Source organism: Ambystoma mexicanum, chromosome 11 (genome assembly GCF_040938575.1).
Source record: "Ambystoma mexicanum isolate Mex_15411 chromosome 11, UKY_AmexF1_1, whole genome shotgun sequence".
Classification (NCBI taxonomy): domain Eukaryota; kingdom Metazoa; phylum Chordata; class Amphibia; order Caudata; family Ambystomatidae; genus Ambystoma; species Ambystoma mexicanum.
The window spans coordinates 18,255,456-18,277,899 of NC_090934.1; the positions used below are offsets into that span (position 1 = coordinate 18,255,456).

A 22,444-nucleotide genomic window follows, 5' to 3' on the forward strand; every position below is an offset into this window, starting at 1 on the left:
ATGACTGTGGAATCTTGACTTGACATCCCGACTGAGACATTAGTATTTTGGTTGAAGCAGGGCAACCCTCTTAGAGTTAGGGCAAGATAGTGTTTTATTTTCATTTTTCCACTTGAATAAAGGTCTGTAACAGCCACTATAACCCCTCCATGTCAGAGTCCTACTTCTGCACCCTTACAGGAGCCTGAGCTAAGCATTACACTAGAGTTGCCCAGGGCAGCATTGCATCCCATATTCACAAGGAGCCGAGTGCCAGCCTTGTCATGGTGACAATAGAATGAAATAGCAAATCACTTTGCACTCCGTAAAGTTCTCTTGATGGATGTTTCGCCCATGTATTCCTCAATGAAACACTTACTACAGGAGACACTGACCTTACGAAAACGGGTTACGTAACACTGACAGGCCGACTCTGGACCCTGTCATAGAATCCCTGTCGACGCAGTAAAACCTTGTAAAGGTGTGTACAGATCTTCAGGTTGCGGCCCTGCAGGTGTTCAACAAGGGAACCCTGGAGTGGAAAGCTGTTGCGGTGGCAACAGCCCTTGTAGCAGGAGCCCTGGGCCTGCCAAGGAGAGGCCCATCAGCCTGTTCATGACCGGAGAGGATGCAGGAGGACATTCACCTGCCAACTGACTATTTGCAAAGTGCAGTTCCCATCGCAGCAAGTCCTCAAAGTGATTTTGTGGCGGATGTTGCAGCCGCTGATGGCAAAGAGGCAGCAGCTGGAGCTGGCTTAGCACGTTTTCCTCGTCCACCACGAGTGGCTTTTCTTTGGCCCCTTTGACTAGCCATTCCTCTCGTCTTCCCGTATGAGGTATAATAACGATAGTATCGTCCCCTCCATGATTGTCCTTGCGCACGAAAAGACTGAGGTTGCCTAATAGCAGCTCCTAAAGATTTGGCCGCTGCTTTTGAGGTCTGCAACCTCGTCAGCCTTGTTGCCAAAAAGGTGAGACCCGTCAAAAGGCATGTTCAGGAGGCGGTTATGTACGTCCGGTGCAAAACCCGACTTCCGTAACCACACAAACCTGAGCATTACCGTGCTAGTGCCCATGGACCTGCTTACACTATCCGCAGTTTCCAATCCAGATTGAAGGTATTCCTGCATGGCCTCCTTTCCATCTCTAACGATGGCTAGGAAACCTTCTCTTTCTTCCCCTTCTGGTATGTGCCCCGCCGCCATTGCGATGAACTCCCACAGAGTGTACGGAAATTTTGCCAAGGCACATGTGGAGTTGGCAGATTTTAATGCCATGCTCCCGGCTGAAAATACCTTCCGTGCCCAACCATCCACACGCTTATCGTCCCTGTCTGGAGGGATAGACGGGTACGCAAGTTTGTTGGAAGCTGTAGCTGCCTGAATGACCAAACTCTCGGGAGTTGGATGTTTTGACAGATAGCCGGGGTCGCTACTGGCTGGGCGGTATTTTGTTGCTAGGGATTTATTCACCGGAGGAATAGAATCCGGAGTTTCCCAATTCTTGGCCACCCTGTTTTGTAAGGCTACATGAAAAAATAAAACTGGGTCTTCAGTGGGACCATGATCCAAAATGTCTGTCAAATCGTCCTGGACGAATTGGGCTGTTGGTTTAGCCCATCCCAAGGAGTCTACCACCTTTGTCATTAATTGACGATAAGATGGACTGGCATGCTCTCCTGGATCTGGTCTACCAAAATCATTCTCAGGAGAGGCATCAATGCCACTTGCATTATGTAAGGACTCCACCAAATCCTTCATCCTGCCTTCTTCCGATATTAAGCATTCTGGGACATTTTGGGTGCCTTATTCCAATCCAAAAGGTACATCTTCCTCTTCGGATCTCTCCTGATCCTCAAAAATTGAGTTCAAGGATTTAAAAATCTCCTTCCTAGGGAGAGGCTTGAAAACCTTCTCTGGGAGAGGAGGAGGAGGTGTAATACTACATTTTGAAGAAGATACATGTCTTGAAGTTTTCTCCTTCTCCTTTTCTAGCAGCCCTGGCTTGGTTGGAGCCTTTGGTGCGGAAGGTTTCGGCGTCGACATCGATAAAGGTGTCAACGGCGTTGATGACATTGTGGTCGTCGACAGGGTCTGCTTCGAGGGCGTCGAGGCGGCCTTCGACAGTTTCCCCTTCGAGGTGTGGAAGGTCTCGGTCGGTGACCTCGAGCGATCGACTCGACTCGAGTGCTTCTTTTGCTCGGCGTCCTGGAAGGTTCTCTATCCTTCCTTTTACGATCACCCAGACTCGAGGGCTTCCGAAGAAGGCGCGGACCGCGGCTTCGCTTTCTCAAACACCTCCATCATTTTGACCCTAAATGCTTCCCACTCTTCGGAAGACGAATGTTTTGTGGGGCATTTAATTTTCGGAGACTCGTCTGACGGAGATCTATGGGGTCGTTTCTTCGACTTTTTCGACGAAGACGACGAGCGATGAGAATCGCTTCGAGATCTGGATCTATGCCTTTCGCGTTGAGGAGATTTTTCCCCATGGGGTCTCGACTCAACGATAGAGGCTTTCCGATCCTTCCGACCTACCTGTAGCTTTCCTCTCCTTTCTCGCAAGGCCTTTCCCGTCATCGCCTGACACTTCCAACAGGCCTCCATGTCGTGGCCTTCCCCGAGACACCACAAACACTTGTGGTGCGGGTCCGTGATCGACATTTTTGAGCCGCACGACTTGCATTTCTTAAAACCCGATCTCGGGGTCGTGGTCGGCATCGATGACGAGGACATTATTTCTTCTCGTAATATTATATTTCCTGACAGAACTCGAGACGCGCCGAATGTCCGAAGCAACGTACTGCGGAAAAACGGAACCGAGGCAAACGGGCGCCGCGCGTGCTACTTATACACCCGATGACGTCACCTTCGACCGAGGCCCTCGAGGGACTATCGACTCGACGACATCGACGCACGGCGCCCTCTGCCGAAAAAATTTCCGAAGAACAGCAAAGCTGGATGGAATACATCTAAGATGAGGAATACGTTGGAGGACACAATCCATTCGAAGGACTCCCACACGCTGACGAACTTCGCCAGCCGGCCTCCCACCGGGGTGCTCGACGCCACGGCCGGTTCAATCCAGGTTGGCAGCGGCCTTGCCGCCTTGGCCTCCTTGACGACGATGAGATCCTCCTGATTTGCTGCATCCTCTGTAGGCCTCCTGCGATGAGGAGTGGGCCGCCAGGCGGTACGTCGAGGAGCCGCCGCCAAATCCTTTGGAGGCAACTTGCTTATCTCTGGAGTTCCAAAAGGGCGGCCGTCGCTGCTGTAAAACTCCCAAGGCCTGTGCCGTCTCCGTCTCGGCCTTCATGGCCTACAGTGACTCATCCACTGTCTTGCCAAATAGGTTGTTTCCGTCGAAAAGCATGTCCAAAACTCTGGTCTGCACGTCCTGGCGGAAATCAGTTGCCTTGAGCCAACCACGCCGGCGAAAGAAAACAATGTTGCCCATCTGGCGGAAGCCGATATCAGAAATGTCCGTTGCCACCGTTATGGTGTGGTCCGACGCCACCTCGCCTTCCTGCAGGATCTCCAGGGCCTCAGCCCTCTTGTCGTCCAGGAGGAAGTCCAGCAGAGGAGCAATCTTAAACCACAGCTCCCTGTCGTAGCGGGCCACAATCGCGAGGGGGTTGGCCGCTTTAATCGTGGTCGCCACCGACGTGATGACCCGTCGTCCCATGGCGTCCAATTTCTTCCCTTCGCCGTCCGACGGTGAGGTCGAAGTTGAAGCTGTCGCCCCCGCTGCTTTCTACTTTGCCGCTGCTGAGATGACCGAATTGGGGGTCGGCTGCGCCCTAAGGCACATGGGGGCGGAATCCGGGACCCGGTACTACTTCTTGTACCGGTCTCTCTTGGCAGGGGTCGTGGACGGGTTCTTCAGGAGCTCCAGCCCCTCGTCCCAGATGTCATCAAGTAACGGGACAAAGAGGACCGTCTTCCTCTTGGCCTCACGTCGTTGATAGAGGAAACCTTCCTTCTGTTCTACGGGGCAGAGCTGGAAGAGCTCGTATGCCCTGGTGATCATGGCATGGAAGGAGCCAATTTCGTTGGGTGGAGAGGCCCGAGGAGGTGGTGATGGGAGGCCCATCCCGCCGTCACCACCGTCGTCATCCGTCTCCGTCATGGCCGTCTCTGTCCCTGTGTCATACGGACCGGGGAAGGAGAAGAAGGCCATGAGGGCCGCGCCAGCTGGAAGGGCAGTGGGGGATGAGTTCTCCTCCGCTTGCTTGGAGGGCTTCCTGACGGTCCAGGCTCCGCTGGGTCGTCTGTTGGGTGTAAGGGCAACCTTGTCCTTATCTCCGTTCACAAGGCCTGGATCGCCATCAGGATTGCTCCTGAGTTGTCCTGTGCCCAGGCCCTTGCGACGGGCGCGATGGTTTGGGAGTGGAATCCTCCACCTCCACGGGAGCCTCGTCAGCGCCTCCGTCGCTTTCTTCGTCCGCCTCGTCGGAATCCCTCCCGTGGGACCGGACTTCCTCGAACCTCTTGTCCAAGATCTTCACGATTGCAGCCAGCTCCTCTTCAGAAGCTGTATCCGTGTCTGTGATGGCCACCGGCCCCCCCACCCCTCTTTTTCCACTGGGGTTCTCACGGGGGTGTTATCGATGGGTTGAAAAGAGGATTCCCTCCGTGATGGCAGGGAAACTCTAGGCCCCGAGGACGTCTCCACAGGGGTAGCCTCCACAGGCTTTGCCATGGCCGCCACAACTCCCTCGATAGAGGCCTTAGCCGGGTGAATCAAGGCCTTCTAGAACTTAGACGCGCCTGAGGCCTTCAACTTGGGGGGAGGGTCGCCGAATCGCTCCCCCTCTGACGTCTCTGTTGGGATCGACTTGGACTTATCCCTAAGTTTACCCGGGTTCTCCGACTTTCTTTTGCCTGAGCCAGAGCGTTGGCTCGTAGTTGATGGCGTCAGTGACAGTGCGCCCTGCCTGGCAGCCGAGGAGCCCAACCGTTCGGTGCTCCCGGTGCCCACGGACTCTCTGTGCTTTGGCTATTGTTGGGCCCCTGTCGCTGGAGCGCCCTCAAAGGTCTTAGAAGACCGCTCGGACCTCTTCTTCTTCTCACCTGCTGCTGGGCTCTTACCCTCCAGACAGCTGGTGAGGCGGATATGCCGATCCTTCATGGTCCGCTCCGACATGTTCTGGCAAAACGTACAGTCCTGCTCCATGTGCGTTTTGTCTTCGTGAAGGCAGTAGCGGCATCTGGAACGCTCGTCCTCCTTGAAGACATTCTGCAATCCGCATCCAGGGCAGCTCCTGAACAGCTTGGATCCGGGCGTCGTGTTCCCTTTGTCCTGGGCCATGTCCACGCGGGTAGGCCTCAAAGATCTTCTGGAATCCTCCGAGAAGCAGAACTCGACGAGAACTTCGGCCTTGAGGGGCGTAGAAAATTCTGAAACGGGACCCCGTTGATCGGAAGTAGAAACGGTGGAGCTTGAGGCTCGATTGACCAAAAAAATTAGATTAAACTCTTTGAAAAATTGCAAAACGCAGTAAAAGCTCGAGAGCTATAGCACGAGGACTCCCAACACTTGAACGTGCGGTAAAAATCTGAAGTTGGCTGCCAGAGGAGGGGCTTAGGTAGAGGGCAGTCATTGGCTGGGGGCAGTATGACCCAGGAAAACAGGAGAAAGACAGTTCAGAAACTAAACTGAAACTGATTTTTTCTTTACCAAGGATTCCCAGCCTGACGACGGGGAATATTCATGAGCATGTGAATCCATGCCAGACCCCATTCTGGAGAACTATGCAAACTCAGGGCCTATAGCCACGCTCATAATCCACATGTTGAGTGCGGCCAGGATTACATTAGCACAGGCATGGAAGACAAAGGAAGGCCCAATAACAGCCATGAGGTGGGTAAGACTGTGGGGTGTAATGGCCATGGAGAAGGTGACGGCACAGGCCCGCGGCTCTTACTCCAGGTACTTGAACACCTGGCTGCCACTACATGAATTTATGGATAACAAGGAACAGATGTTTTTTAAACCAAGGTTGATCCAGAGTTACTTCAAGCGACACTCACCATTTGATGAGCTAGAACTTTACATTGAAAGTGATCCAACCTGCTGAACTTACAAAGCAGAACGTTGTACCTTATCACCCATAAATTGGGATGTGTTTGGGGGTTGGGGGAAGGGGACTAACTTGATGTTCATTGCATATGCTCTTTCCTTTGGTTTGTTTTTGTTTCTCTTTTTCTTATATGAGCAAAGCAGTCTTATTTTGATATGTATAGGAACGCTACACGCCTGGCATCAACCGTTTACCGATATATCCATGTCTGCGATGCTTTTAAAAATTAAATAAAGTTGATTAAAAAAAAAAAGACCCGGCAAGCCGGGAAGATGGAGCGCACCATACCAAAGGCCGGTTAGGAAACCGGAGGGACGCTGAGCAGACAGGATTATTATTTAAAAGTAGTCGAAAGATACTTTCCTGCCATTTTTGAGTTAAACTTGTAATCCACTGTGATGAAAGCAAGCGACAGGAGAAAGTGAAGAAACCTTGTAAATGTGTGAATCCCCAGGGAAGAGAAACAAGTCTCCTGGAAGGAAGAGATTGTAAGGAGAAGAAAGGACGATCCTTGATACAATATCCTTACCCTATATTTGAAAGTGATGGAAAGGCTGAGAGGAGGCGGACATCCTCTTGGCGCTTATGAGAATGTGAACTGTGAAAGAACTAAGAAACGTAGGGGAAGGGACCCCACTCCCAATGATGCGGGAACTTTTGGTTGTTTATTTCTTGCACCCTTTTGGAACTTTGAGTTTAACTTGTGAACTACAGCTGCAAGTAGCAGGTAGAGAGCATGAAGCCCTTTTACACTCTATGATAGGTTTAGCATGCGAGGGTCAACATAGGGTTGTGTACATAGGACGGAGGACTTCTAGTTTGGACATCTTGACAGAGACCATAGTGAGTTTTGTTGAGGCAGGGAAATCCCTCCTCGAGTTAAGTAAATATAGGCGTTTCTCCAATCTGTTTCTTTTAATAAAGGTTTATAGCGATCAACACTTTGCCTCTGTGTATGAGTCTTACTCACGATACCTCACAAGCCCCTTAAGTGATGAGTCTCATCTTTGACAAAGAAGAGTGGACCTGAAATGACCTACAGAACTAAACAGTAAAGACAGTTCCTGTGGCGTTAGAGACTATTTGTCAACCGTGGTCCGTGCAGGGATTGAAGCCTGAGGCCTTTGCAGGATTAGGCATTAGCAAAACATAGAATAGCAGTGATCCGGAAGCAAACTAAAAGCGTAGAAATGCGTCACGGACATCATGAGGCACAGCGTCCCTATATATACTGTCCCAGATGTAAAGGGATTGAGTGGAGCTGATGCAGAGCCATGCTGTGCCTCCTGGTGTAGGAAAATGTTCCAAAGATGAAATGCGCTGGAGACAGAATATCAGAGATGAGGAATCCATCAGTGGAATGAATCCATCAGAGGAATGAACCCATCAGAGGAATGAACCCATCAGAGGAATGAACCCATCAGAGGAATGAACCCATCAGAGGAATGAACCCATCAGAGGAATGAACCCATCAGAGGAATGAACCCATCAGAGGAATGAATACATCAGAGGAATGAATCCATCAGAAAGTAGATGCAGCTCCAGCTACCAGATTTGATTGTAAGCTTGTAACCAATCAAAAAAAAAAGAAAAATGGACATTGAAGAATAAAAGTGTGAAAGGTTGGGTGACTCCCAGGGGAGCTGACACTGGCTACTGGGAACTTACTTTCGGAAGCTTTCATGAAATATTATAAAACGGCCCTCTGCATCGTCCGCAAGGCTTTCTAGGGCCGGGGACCACACAACATCCAACTTTCCCTTACTAAGCATCTTCCTTCTCGAGCCCTCTGCTCATCCACCTGCAACTCTCTGAGGGTCAGCCGCATCTACAGGCAGAGAAGGGGTGAGGGAGCGGGAAGATCTCTTTCCTCGGCTTGGGCTTCTCTCTGGAACGGCCTCCCAGCCTCTCTCAAACTTGAGCAATACCACCTAAGGTTCCGGAAGCAACTCAAGACCTGCCTTTTCGCTTCCGCTTTCTCTCTCTCTTGCTGATGTCCCCGTCTGCTGCACATACTGGTTTACCTTGCCACCCACTGAACATTCTAAAACCAAATTCGTTACCTGTAAAAGTGCATACATTATCACCTGCCTTTATGGAGTATATTTTTGCATACACCTCTGTTTGGGCATTCATTTCTTCAAAGTAAACCTATGTTGGTTGCCTTGCCGGGAGCCAGCTTAGACTGCTCAGCCTCTGTCCCTTAAGTGAGCGAGGGATGCTAAGGGAATGGCTGTTTGCATAGATCTGCTAAGGTAACGCTGGCTCCAGACCAGGAGTTCTGAGACAAACTTCGGAATCTGCATTTCCTGTCGCCCAGAGCATACCCTGAAATCTTACTATGCCCACAGGCTGTTTGGCTGAACTCCACAAACGCACACTAGTTGCATTTGTTACTAAATGCACACGTGGCTTGGCTGATGTCAAGGTCCCCCAAGGCTTTCATTCTTAGGTTATCATTTAAACAATCTTCTGCTCTCTAATCAAATAGGTGCACCCAGCAGAATCTCCTGCAGACACGAGAATCATAAAGAGACAGTTGTCAGATCAGTCACACAGGCAGAATGCGAACCCCTCAGACAGCGGCAGCTCTCACTTATGCTCTTCCAGCAGGCCTTCGTCTCCATCAGAACAAATGCTCGGAAAGAGGGGCCTACACAGACAGTTTCACTGTGCTCAACTTCTGGGATGCCTGAGACACATCCCTGCTCCTGCTCTAGCATACTAACCTGCTCTAGCATACTAACCTGCTCTAGCATACTAACCTGCTCTAGCATACTAACCTGCTCTAGCATACTAACCTGCTCTAGCATACTAACCTGCTCTAGCATACTAACCTGCTCTAGCATACTAACCTGCTCTAGCATACTAACCTGCTCTAGCATACTAACCTGCTCTAGCATACTAACCTGCTCTAGCATACTAACCTGGCACTCAAGGCTACCCAATCAGTCCCTCGCTTTCGTTAAGGCGCCATGGGACTCGTGCAATAAGACTACAGCGTTCGGCAGAGGCGTTGCTAGGGGGGAGCTAAGGGGGCTATAGCCCCTGGTCTTTTGGTTGTAGCCCCGGATAGAATCTCAGGAGCAACAGCCAAAAGGCGAGCTAGCCCCCAGTCCCGACAGTTCTGACATAATCGTAGCCCCAGGTCTTTTCCAGACCTAGCAACACCCCTGGCGTTCAGCATGGCATTTAACGCCCACATGCGCCATCAATGAATGATCCCATCATAGTGTCAAGACAGAGGCTACTGGCTCAGCTTGACCGATGGATATCCAGGGGAAGGTTATCCCTTCAAGACCCAAATCAGGGCTATTGAAGCAGGCTGGAGGAGCGAACACCCATCCATTTAACATCAAATTGTTGAACATTGAAACCATGGGGAATTCAGGCATTTCCTTCATGGCCAGCCCCCATCGAATGGAGGGAGACTTGCTGAGCTACCTGGGCATGGTGACCCCCAAACTCTAGGTACATCTAAGCTACTCTGTCCCTTGTCAAATCATACTGAAGACTATGAAGCAGACCGGAGTGGATGACACACACCTCTCCCAATCTTGGCACATTTTACACCCACCTTTTGTAGCTAAACTACATAGTGTCAAGTGCTAATACAGGTGCAGCAGAGCATAGGGCACAATGTCTTGGTAAGTAAACATGCATCGAATCGTGGGAGGAGGCACACATTCAACTGATGGAAGAGGCATGCATCAACAACATGGCTGGTGGTACACAACACACTATGAGTGGAGAAGCCTGATCACCTTACGGTAGAGGGCATCATCCAACAATGATTGGGGGGTGGGAGGGAGGAATTGGACCCAGGAAGGAGGCTACCTCTGGATCCTAGCAGATGGCAGAAGAACTCATAAGAACCTGGAAGGAGGCCCCCAATTAATTATGGCACAGGGTACACATTGGTCCCAGGCAAGGCAGCCCACCATCAGACCCTGTCAAGGGGCACCACAATCAGACCCCGGCAAGAAGCAATCTCACTGTACGATGGCACGGGACCTCCCGCCTCAAAACAGACCATGACAGAAGTACTCATCATGCCATCTCTGACCTTGGTAGGACGTACACATCGTGCCATGGCAAAGTTACAGATCACAACATTGCCTCTGGGGCTCCACATGCAGACAGACTGGTGCCATGCGAAGGGCTCCTGTTAGAATCCCACACTTGGGTCACGCTTCCCCTGGCATGACCTGCAGATGGAAATGCCCAAAGGGGGTTAGTTAGCAAAAGAATGAAGCTTAAATGTTAGGCAGCTGAAGCAGGGTGGTTAGGGGTGCACACTCTGCATTATATCCACACAGGAGCGCATACTCTACCTCACACGGCATCAGGAAGTCAGAAAACTCACAGCCCCTGGCAGGGGTGACGACCTTACTGTTTGCCAACCAGGGCTTCTCATACCCACGGAAGGGCTGCTGCGGGGTCTGTGCAGGGAGCAGTCGTCCGGAGAGGGGGGGGGGGCGAAGTGCCAAGGACCAGAGAAGGAAAAGGGTGGGAAGGCAGTGAAAGTGAGGAGAGGGCAATATGAATGGAGAAGAGAATGGAGAGAAGAAGGCAGACAGATCAATGAATGAAGAGAAACAATATGGAAAGAGAAATGGGATGGGAAGATGGAGAAACGGAATGAGAAAAGAGAATAAAGCATAAATCATAATGTACAAAACAAAACATTTAAAATAAAATGTACAAGTGATGGACTCGGGTGGAGTAGTAACATGCCAAGGGCTTTGAGAGACCACATGCAGCGCTGACAGTGTGGCACTGACAAGACACTGAAGCTCAGAGGGCAGTACCTAGGGTTTAGAGCAAGCACATAGAATGAGAATTCATCAGTGATAAAATGTCCAGACCACAGTGCGCGATGCCGTACTCCCTGTGCAGGCAGCGACACCCCAGCAGTGACAGCATGCCAAGCACTTAGCCAGGTGGCATACTGAAAGCATAGGTGTTTACAGCGACCACAACAAAGAGAAAAGGCAGTGAGGCTGAAAAAGAAGAACCTTGCATAGCAAGCGCTAAGAGGCACATGGAATATAATGGAACCAAGAGCAAAGACACTGCACTACGGGCTTAATGAGACAATGCCACCATTCAAAAGGCTGGGTTCCTAAAGAGACCGCAGTCAGGGACAGCACTGCTATGGATTCGAGACAGGGGTCAAAATTAAACTGCAGGCAGTGATGCGCCAGTAGAGTAAGGGTTTCCAAAGATAGTGTGGAAAATGGGCAATTAAATGATCCCCTACTTCATGGACAGAAGGCGCTTAACACGCATTAAGAACATTTTTAGGGATCCTTCACACTTTAAAAGGGCCATTCCAGAACTATTAATATCCAGAGACTGGCATCCCAAAACCCAAGCGGACAACATCCAACAAAGGGCCATTCCAGAACTATTACGATCCAGAGACTGGTGTAGTAAACCCAAGCAGACAACATCCAACCATTACTATCCAGAGGTTGGCGCCCCAAAACCCAAGCAGACGACATCCAAGAAAGTGCCATTCCAGAACTATTATGATCCAGAGACTGGTGTAGTAAACCCCAGCAGACGACATCCAACAAAGGTCCATTACAGAACCATTACTATTCACAGATTGGCGTCCCAAAACCCAAGCAGACGACATCCAACAAAGGTCCATTCCAGAACCATTACTATTCACAGATTGGCGTCCCAAAACCCAAGCAGACGACATCCAACAAAGGTCCATTCCAGAACCATTACTATCCAGAGGTTGGCATCCCAAAACCCAAGCAGGCGACATCCAAAAAAGTGACATTCCAGAACTATTACGATCCAGAGATTGTTGTCATCATGTTGTCTGTTGACTCTTGCCGCTGGCACACCCTTGCTACCTTGGCGCGGTTGCTACTAAACCGTATACCCTCTAGCAGAAAGCTGTTCAGGCAGCGACCTCACAGTTATTATGAATGTGACTGATTTATCACTGAAGGAATACCTTTTTACCTATTAGAGGGACATATTTATAGCTCACATTAAGGAAGCTGAACTGCATGGAAGACAATTATTTGACAGCATAAACAGTAAATGCAATAATTAGCATGTGCTATCAGGTAGAGCAGGTAATGTTCATTATATTGGTGCACTCATGCACGAAAGCAAGAGTTTTGCTAATGTAAACAGCAAGTAAAAGGTGCATGGTGTAACTTTAAAGTGATACACTGCTTCAGATACAGCAGCCGCTTCTTGTGTAGGTTCCATGCCCCTCTATGCTGAGGAACATGATTTGGTTTAAATTCAACTAATATTTCACTAAGAATGGAAACATTCCTCAGCAGCCAGTGTGGTTTATGTGCCAATATAAAGTGCACATTACAGGTGGCATGAGCCGAGCTTCAGGCACGTCACCCATCCATTTCCAATGTCTCACACCTACAATATATTCGCTTCAACAATGGCCGCAGAGTTGCACTTTTCCCTCATTCAAAGCCAAACAGGAAAACCCAATTATCCAGACATGAGAACAAAAGATTCCATTATGAAGACACATTTGGGCTCGTCAAAAAGGTCCACTATTGAGTCCACATTCATATCTTTGTAAAGCTTTGTCATGTTTCTGATTTTGATAAATGCATTTGTCAGACTTTACTTACTTTGTCTTTGAATGTTATTCTTTGTCATTCGAGTTGATGAATTTGATCAATTTCATCACTCATTCATTATTGTTTTGAGCACCTATGCTAAAAGGCTTTCCTTCTTTATAAACATTTTTTTTCAATTAAAATATTTATTCAACAACAACTTTGGTTATTAGAATGAAACAAATATTTATTTTAAAATGATCTACTTTGTTTACTATTGTTGCAACTGAAGTAATTTCTGAAATCAGCAAAATTTTTGTTCATTTGGTTTGTCATTGATTGATGAGGATTTACATTTTCTTTAAACCGACCAGCTAATTTGTTTGAATCGATTAAAATTGAGAATTGACTTCATCCGCTGGAAAAACTGCCTTTATGTCTATTTACTGTTGGCCAAGTTCCTGGCAGGTGTGCAGGTTTCCTGTGCCTATGAGTACAGAGTCCGGCGGCCCAGGCACCCGCGTGTCACCTGGAAAACGCTGCACACTAGGGGCGCTAGTGGTGCCCTGGGGCAAGAGGCGCGCTATTCAATTCTAATGTTTATAAATAATGAACATGAAGACCCCATGATGGAGAAGGGAACGTCCTCCACCAATACCAATCTTCATTACATTCATAAACAGCTCCCTCTTCCTCTTCCTGGCAGACCTTCTGCCAAGACTCCATTGAAACCAGGTGCATTATGGAGCTCTCTAGAGCTTAACATCCTTAAAGTCACAGCAGCCGCATTGCAGTGTAAATACAGGATCTGCTTTCCTTTGCCACCGTTCCCAGCTCCTGTGGGGTGCTTTAAAAAGGGAGGATGTTACTCCAGCCGTTTAATTTTAATCTTACCTGTTTTTAATTGGCTAATTATGTTAAAAATTGTACTTAAAATATGTTCCAAGTCCCTGCTCCTGTGCAAGGATATTGTAAAGTTTATAGAAGTCAGGAGCAGTACTGACACTGGGCTCCACTGTCTGCGGGTTTCCTGGGAAAGCAGCATCTCGTGCCTTCGTACATGGCTCTTCAGAAATACATTTACCAGAATTCCCCGCCCACGTCTGCACCTGTTTCCGCTGATAAGGATCAGATGGAGCACCAGGCCACCATTGGCTGATCAGTACCGGCATCTGCCACTCCCTGGCATGTGCCTCCTTTACTTTTAGGAGAGTTTTCCCAAAGTCCTCTGGAAAGTAGGACTTTACAAAACTATCCCAATGGCTTGTAGATCCCCAACTCTTAGCATCAGTCTGTACTACTTATGGAATCTTGGTAGAGTGGCAAAGAAGTCAGGCTTATCATAAGAGGAATATGTGAGCAGAGGCAAGTACACTGAACCTAGTTAGTAATGCACATCATAGAAACACTCAATAAATGTATATTAAAATATATATTTGTTATATTTACACAAGAATCACATTTAAATACTGAACACATTAAACCAAAACACTTAGGATACTTTTTAAAGGCCACTGCTTAGTTTGTAGTTGCTTGCGGTTACAATTGTTACAGCTATTGACAGTTCCACCGTAGTATCGGTAATAACGCGCACCCGCGAAACTTAGAAGAAATATGGTAAGTACATTTACTCTGCTAGATTCTCCTCGATGTGGCAGCACTGGATCTGACCTTTGTTTCCTTGGTCTGGTGACGAAAGGCAGGAGAATGGACGGGACCTCTCAGCAGAAGTCTCGAGGGAGGACTTCTGGCATGGATTTCAGCAACTTCTCTGGTCACTCTGCGGTTTTGGCGCCTTTTCTACAGCACCAACAAAGGACACGATGTGCCCCATCAATCTTCAGTTCCCGAAGTCCTGCACTCTGGTGAAGGGGCTTGGATGGGTCGGATTGTGTCTCTGGAGGTTCACCTGGAGTGCAACTAAGACTTGGACTGATTCAGCCTTTCCACAACGATGCACTTCAATTGGGTTAGAGGTCTCCTGTTATTCGCGGTGTGCGGCTCTGGAAAGTCACAGGACCTTGGGAGATAGCTCTGATTAAAGTTAGTCTTGGGCTGGCTGTTCCAACCAGTCAAAGGGAAGGAGTCGTCTTCTTCAGAGTTCCTCTGTCACACAGACAACAGGGTCAGGACAGCAGTGGTCGCTTCACGGTGTTGCAAAGGGTCTGCAGGCGTCTCTGCTTAACTTCTTCAGTTCCAGTGGTCGACTTGCCTTTCACCTCAGGACCCTCACCTTTTATACAGTTTCAATACACACTCCTCTGCAATCTATTTCAGTAGTTTACAGAAAGCAGCGGGTGGCTGTCCAATCAGGTCAGCCAGACCCTCAGTGGGAGCTGGTTCTATTCAGGCACACAAAGAGCAGTGGAGTGTATGTGCGTACACACACAGGTACACACACACGTACACACACACACACACACAAGAATTGTAGAAGAAGAAGAACCATGCTAGAAATGGCGAAAAAAGAAAAACGCCACCAAGTTAGTATTTAGGTGACCCAATTGTGCATAACAGGTACTATGGAAATAACCTGCGGTAAAAAAGAGCACAATAGTCGGTAGAACACATCCACTGCCAACAGCCATAACTAGAAGGTTGTATCTGTGACTAAAAAGTCACAGGAGCAGAGAGAAGCGGATACTAGGCATCTCCTTTGCACTCCACATAAGGTGGTGTGCGCCAATCTCTCAGAATATAAGGTTTTAGGAGAGAAACTAGGTAGAAAGTAAGGATGAGGTTAGAGTCTCAAAGGAGGGCCCTAAGGGTCCCCAGCAACACTGCCCATAAGGAGCTGTGTGCTGCAAAAGTAAAAAACAGATGCCTTAAAACAGATGTGGAGGAAAGTGAACTCCATTGAAAAGGTAAAACACAGAACAGAGTTCCAAAAGACAGAGTCAATAAGAATGAAGGAGTAGAGAAAGGCCCCCCTCATTCAGGATTTAAAAGTGCTGGGGGTCTCACTATGAGAGGGGAATCTCCCTAACATCTACCACCTCCACACTCGAAACATTGGCCTGGCCTTGAGTATCTTTTCCCATAACTGTGCTGGCCATGGATGTAGTTTGCACCTGGCCCACAATTATGCTCCTTTAACAGTTAGCTTCACAACTCCAACGGTTTCAATGAGTCGTGTGCTTCCTGTGTACCTTGCTTATCCATTTCCAAGCTTCTGTGCAAGTTGGCGATTGTAGGTTTCGGCTGGGTCTTGCTACCCTGGTACATTAGTTTACTGTACTGTCAGGGCTCTGATGATTTGCTGCACCAGGCAGGCACTAGCAGCATCTGATTGCAAACAGGAGCTGAGAAAGCAGCTACCTATGCTTCTGAAATGCCCAGCCACCCCTAGACTAGACACTAGAGCATCCCAGAATTATTTCTGGATGCATTTGACTGCAGGTTCTCCCGTGCTTCTACTGTTGCATTCCGCCTAGGTGGCGCCTACTGTGACAAATCCCTGGATGTCGTCACTTCTCCTCTAGGGGGAGCCCCTTGCCATGAGGCCAGGGAGGTGAGGCTGCTACCCGATAGTCCCCCTGGTAGTGGCACTCAGCGAGTGGATCTCATGGGTAGGGAAGCCCCCTATGGGATTAGTGACAACTTGTTTGTTTGTTTATTTATTTGTAAAGCGCGCCGGACCCGTTGGTATCAGGGCGCAGTTGAACGATGACTTACAGCTTAGTGTGTACAGGTGACGGCAGGTTACATTCATGTTACAGAGTGACAAGTGTCAAGGCATGTGACTGTAGAACATCTAAGCATATTTTACAAGCTTATACATTTTTAACAGTGCGATGGAAATACAATGCGTGTGGTCATAGTTAAGATGGTGCGGTATATGTAAAATAGGTTACAACGCGTTATAATAGAGAGAAATAAATAGATAAATAAAATAAATAAATAAATAGGGAGATCGCGGTATCCCCATAGCCCATCTTCCTCACCAATCCCATACAACACCATCCCTATTGTCCCTATCTCTTTCCTTAAAACCAGTAGGAAGTACTGGGACCAATAAGAGTGTGGGCTCCTTACGGGATCGCTATCCGTTATGTACTGAGAAGAGGGAGAGATCAACAGACTCACTGGGTGTCCCTGCTATCAGTACTGGGATGAAGAGGAAGAGCAGAGGTATAGAGAGTACCTCTATGAACCACAATGAGCTTTCTAGTCTGTAGAGACTTTGTATTGGCCAAGCCACAGGGGTAATAGAAGAGGGATTTTCAAACACAGAGAGAGATCCTCCCAGGAAGAATTGGGAGCTGTGGAGTTAGTCAACCAGGAGTCGAAAAGAAGCCATCAAGGACGGGACGTTTACCTGTCGGCCGAACCGCTCCCCCAGAGCTCTGCTGTGGTTGTGCCGTGTTTGGAGAGAGGTGAACGAAGTACCAGCTGGTCAAGAGAACCAGAGATTGTGGTCTGCCTGGAACATGGCGCCTAAAACCATAAAATTGCTGTGAAACCGCCACAGAAGGAAGAATCAGAACGGGGCGCAAAACCCAGAGACAGCCGTGTGAGACTAGTGAGCAACCAGAGAGGTTTTGGGAGACAGGAAGGCTAGCTGGGAACCCCGACAGACTGTACTGTTTGGAAAACGGGTTTGGGACCCGGATCCCAGAAGAAGTGGAATCTAGATCAATCTTCTCCGTGGCAGTCAACATCACCCAGGGACACAAAAGAGAAAAGCTAAAAGGGGTCTGGGACCCAAGAGAAAGAAAACCAATAAACTGCATCCAAACCATCAGACTAGTCACAGTATCTGGCAAGATAGTGGACCAGGTGGGCTGTGAGCACAGGAGCAGCGTGAACATTGCAAAAGGCACCAGGGGAAGGGAGATATACCCCCTATTTTTCCTATTTTTTTGTGATCATCGTGGAAGAGGCTAAGAGAAGGGTTCATTTTCTTGGCCTGGCAAAGGTAGTGTAAGAAAGGCCAGGGGGAAAGGAGTCATTGCCTGTGGTGTTTGTGAACATTGTGATAAAGGCCAGGGGAAGGGAGTCATTCTCTTGGCTTTGCGAGTGCCTTATAAAGGCCAGGAAGGAGAGGTCACTTGTCCTGGCACTGGTGAAACATAAGAAAGGCCAGGGGGTGGGGGGAGTCACCCCCCTACAGTAAGAAGATACAAGACTTTCTTCATTTGTGCCTTGTTGAGCTCCAATCCAAAGGAACCATTTGAGACTTTTTGATGTGTACCCTTTGAGAAGAACATTTCATTTGAATCATCCAGAAGTGAACTTTTGGCGGTCGCCCAGAAGAAGGGAGTCATTCTTCTGGACCAAGAAGACCACCCCTTTTCCTTAAGTTTAGTTTATAGTGTAAGGGGGTGCACACAGAACGGGGGACTCTTTTGCATTGGACTGACATCCTGACCCATTCCTTAGTATTTAGGTGAGGCAGGGAAACCCCTTCGAACTACGGCCAGATGGGTTTTGTGAGAAACCCAAGGGTGTACCCACATCTACTCCCCTGGAGTCCTCTAGGCAGGTGGCCAGGGAAAGTCCATCGCTTTTGGATCCTGCCTCTGGGGGTGGACAAGCGAGGGAGGATCACCTGGATAGGGGATCCTAGGGGATTGGGGATGGGATGCTGTTAGGTAAGGCACAGTTTTCCACACCCTCTTTTTCAAAGAAACCCCTATCCCAAAAGTGGTTATGGGATTTTCTTTACCACGTTCTGTTGTCTCTGAGGGCAGGAGATATCATCATCTCAGACATGTTAGACAAAGGGGGAGAAGGATTGTAGATGAGGTATCCTGGGACAAAGCACAGTATCCCTCTTACCCCCCGTAACAACCAACCTAACCCTTCCCCAACCTTTTTGGGTAATTATAAGACCTTTCCTTTCCCCTCTTGGGATAGTTAGGTAAGTTTTTCTAAGGTCCAACTGCGGTGGGACTTCATCAGATTTATCTCTTGGTATTAGGGACCCAACTCTTAATATAGGCCTGTACTACCCAAGTCGGTAGCGTGGCAGAGCAGCCAGGCTCATCTTAGGAAAGAGTAATGCGACCTGCAGAGCAGGAATGGAAAGACTCCACCTTGCAGAAGATGCTGCCATTCTTCACAATCCTATTTGATGGCAAGAAGTGACTTTTCTATCACTGCATAATTCTTCTCACTGGGTGTTGGGGTGCGCGAGTAGTATGCCACGGGATGTTCAAATCCGTCCGTCCCTTTTTGTAGAAGGGCTGCTCCGATGGGGCCTCCTGAAGCATCGGCTTCCACGATAAACGGGAGTGCTTAATCAGGTTGAACCAGAAAGGGTGCTGAAAAAAAGTGTTACTTTAGCTTCTGAAAGGCAGAGCTGGCTTTGGTGTTCCATTCAAATTTAGCTCCTTTCTTTAAAAGAGAGGTAATGGGAAGCACTAATTCCGAAAACCTGGAAATAAACCTTCGATAGAAGTTTTCTAGGCCTAAAAACCTTTGAACGTCTTTGGTGTTCTTAGACCCTGGCCATTGCATTATGGCTTTGATTTTTCCAGGATCCATCTGTATACCCTCCTTAGAGAGGATGAATCCCAAGAAGGTAACAGAGATGGCCTTGAAGATGCATTTTTCTGGTTTGACGAGCAGGTGGTGGGTCCGTAGTCGGGTTAGCACTTCAAGGAAGTGCTGCCGGTGTCCGGTGATGTTGGAAGAGAAGACAAGGATATCGTCCAAGAACACCACTACTGTAGAAAAAAGTAGCTCTGCGAACACTTTATCCATGAACCGTTGGAACATGGACGGGGCATTGACCAAGCCGAATGGCATTAGTTGGTACTCGAAGTGGCCTAACGGGGTCCGAAATGCGGTCTTCCATTCATCCCCTGTTTAGATCCTTAGCAAATGGTACGAACCCCAGAGGTCCAGTTTGGTGAAAATACTGGCTCCCTATACCGCTTCCAATACATCCTTGATAAGAGGAATGGGGTACCTGTCACGAATAGTTTAGCTATTAAGACCACGGTAGACAATACATGGTCTGAGTTTACTTGTCCCACAGGAGACCTGGACTCCCTTATCAAGCCGTTCTTAAGGTTGCTGTCCAGATATTCCTTCAATGCCCGTCTTTCCGTAGAGACAAAGAAAACATTCTTCCCACTGGAATGATGGCATCAGGCTGTAGCTCAATGACACAATCCTCCCTTCAGTGTGGTGGTAACAGTCAGGGGGTGACGCTCCAGACAGTTTCTCAGCAAGTGTCTGGAGGAGCCACAATACATAGAGACCGAGTTCCTTTCGTCTCTTCTTCTCTGAAGCGGATAAGGGTCCCCTGGCGGTGCCTATTTGCATGGGTTCTTCGTCTGAGGTTTTTTCCCTGGGTGCAGGTGAGTTTGGCACGGGTGGTTGATAAGATCTGGTTCTTCGGCTCTCCTGGCTTCATTCTGACATCCTGTATTCGATCTGTAGGGACAGGGCCACCAGTTCTTGGAATGTGGCCGATCTTGCTACCCTGGCAAGTTTGTCCTTAATGTCCTTGTGTAACCCCCTTCAAAATACAGTCTGCTGGGCTGAATCCGGCCACCCTGTTTCAGTGACTTGTTTCACGAATGTAGATACGTAGGATTGTACATCCTGTGAACCCTGTCTGAGATCCAACAAGGCTTCGTAGGTGGAGTATTGTATCTCAGGTCGATCAAAACGAGCCCTGAAGTGCTGTGTGAACAATGCATAGTCGCTCATGGAGGGATACACCTGTGCAATGAACGGAATGGCACAGACCAGTGCGCTCCCGACTAGGTTGGAAATAAGAAAACCCACTCTAGCTCGGTCTCCCTCATAGGCTCTGGGTCGAAAAGCAAAATAAACGAGACAGGTGCCTAGGAACTCCTTTAGCGGTCTTGGATTTCCCAAAAGGGAAGGTCAAGGGAGGAAGGTCGCATTGATTTTCATCTCGCACAACAAAATGCTATCTTAGATCTACATTCTCGGCTCTAAGTGATTGGACTTCGGCTGTTAGTCCTTGGAGTGCTGCTACCAATTCTTGGAATTGTTCAAGGGAGGCCATGGGTGGTTCCGGGCACTGCAATCCATCACAAACTGGAGACCCTTCCCTCAGATCCTTCAGATGAGCTTTCAGAGGACTCCATCTTCTTTCTTCTACTGGTTGTACGCCTTCGGGTACTCTTTCCTTTCTTGTCGAAGAGATAAGGGCGGGCTCCCCCGGAGGCCACCTTGCCCAGGTGGTAGACACCTTAGGCACAGGAGGACTTAGAGGAGCCGACCCCAATCAGGGACGGGAAAAAGACTTGCGGCTGAAAAAACCCTCAAGTGTTTCTTTGCAGAATTCCAGCATAGTAGATCCAGAAGACAATGAAATATCCACCTTCAAGGAGTGTCTCCGGATCTGTGGTAGACGTATCCGGTTAAAGGTGAACAGATGAAGACGAAGAGATTCCCCTGCCATGAATGAAAGGTAGCTTCCACTGCAGATAAGAGAAGGAGTGTAGCGAAAGAAGCAGAGCTGTACAAGGTAAGTATAGACCGAGAGGAGCACAAGAGAAGAGAGGAGGAAATGCCAAACAGTGTCCAAACTGATTGGAAGCAGGAGCTCTGTCGGAGCCTAAACAGGTAGGGAGGCACCACGGCAGGCTTCAGAGCAAGTGGAAAGATACTGACCGCGAGCGGTCGGGAAAGGCGTGTCTGCATAGCAGGATGGCCCAAAGCAAACAGTAAGGAATAGGATCCCGACAGGAGGAAACGCAAGGGTGGCTAGACTACAAGCGTGCTTACCGGCATGCAGGAACGGTTGCAACGCCGCGAGTGACACTCCGGAGGCATGTAAGTAATGGTGGTGGCCATCTTGGAAATAGACTAGATTGTGCACTGAATTACGTGGAACTCACGTAATGGCAGATTAATGGAGGTGCCAACACTTCCAGTATTGCCATGGGCGGAACATGTCAAGGCCCCGATTCCTTCTCCTTGGTCGTGGTGACGAAAGGAGGGTTATCTGACGGGCTTCTGTAGCAGCACTCAGGTGAAGGGGTCGGCAGCAATGGATTCAGCTCACTTCAGCCGCTCTTTGTGGTTTTGCCACCTTTTTCTTACTATCAAGAAGAAACTAATATCGCTGCTTGGATTCTCTTTGATCACTCGGTCCTGACGTCTGATGAGGGGACCTTTGGTGAATAACTCCTGCCTCTGGAGGTCCACACGATGCCTACAAAGTTTCAGCTGGGTTCGATCTTTGGAAGAAGATGCACTCAATGATGGTCCAGGTACCCTGGGTATTAGGCTTCTGCAGTACAGGGAAGTCGCAGCAATTCGGGGGATAGCCCAGAGGGAAGAAGGTCTTGAGGCTAGTTGGTCGCACCAGCCTAAGGGAGGAAGTCGTACTTGGTGTGTCTTCCCGGTCTATGTGAAAACGGGTTCAGCACAGCTGCAAGGGTTCACCAGTGCTTTCTCAGTCCTGGAAGGTGCTGCTGGCGTCTCTGCTTGTCTTCTGCTTTGGATTCCTTGTTCCAGTTGCCGACTCTGCCTGTGGTCCCAAAATGCTCAACTTTTATGCAGGAACCCATTCATTCACACTCCTGTCAATCACGGTAATCTATCAGCGCGTTGTATCATGCTTACAGCCCTGGTTTGAAAAAGGCACCGTCTATTATGTTGCCGAAACACGTGTTACCATGAAGGGCACTTATGAATACATCTTAACTTTGGAGATACTATTGGAAGTAGTTTGGCGCATTTGTACGAAGGAGAGCCTCAATATCGTAGTTTGCCGGGTGCTCCACTCAGTATACGCCGACCTTCGTGCTTGGCTCCGCCTCTTCTCCCTGGCAGCGCCTGCTGTACGCCTTCCCTCCCAAGGGTTCCCAGTCCTGCACAGTCACCTC

At 48.8% G+C, this 22,444-nt stretch overlaps 1 protein-coding gene across 20 annotated transcripts in view; it reads right to left on the reverse strand.

The window, feature by feature from the left end:
* Window positions 1-22,444, reverse strand: part of MACF1 (microtubule actin crosslinking factor 1) — a 1,825,008-nt gene that overhangs the window by 41,805 nt on the left and 1,760,759 nt on the right. For 14 of the 20 annotated variants that reach the window (XM_069622429.1, XM_069622430.1, XM_069622431.1 and 11 more), the window contains one exon: window positions 10,398-10,505. The exons of the other annotated variants lie outside the window; for them this stretch is intronic. In XM_069622429.1, the coding sequence (XP_069478530.1) occupies window positions 10,398-10,505 (108 nt within the window). The remainder of the gene's footprint in view (window positions 1-10,397; window positions 10,506-22,444) is intronic. 20 annotated transcript variants of the gene reach the window in all.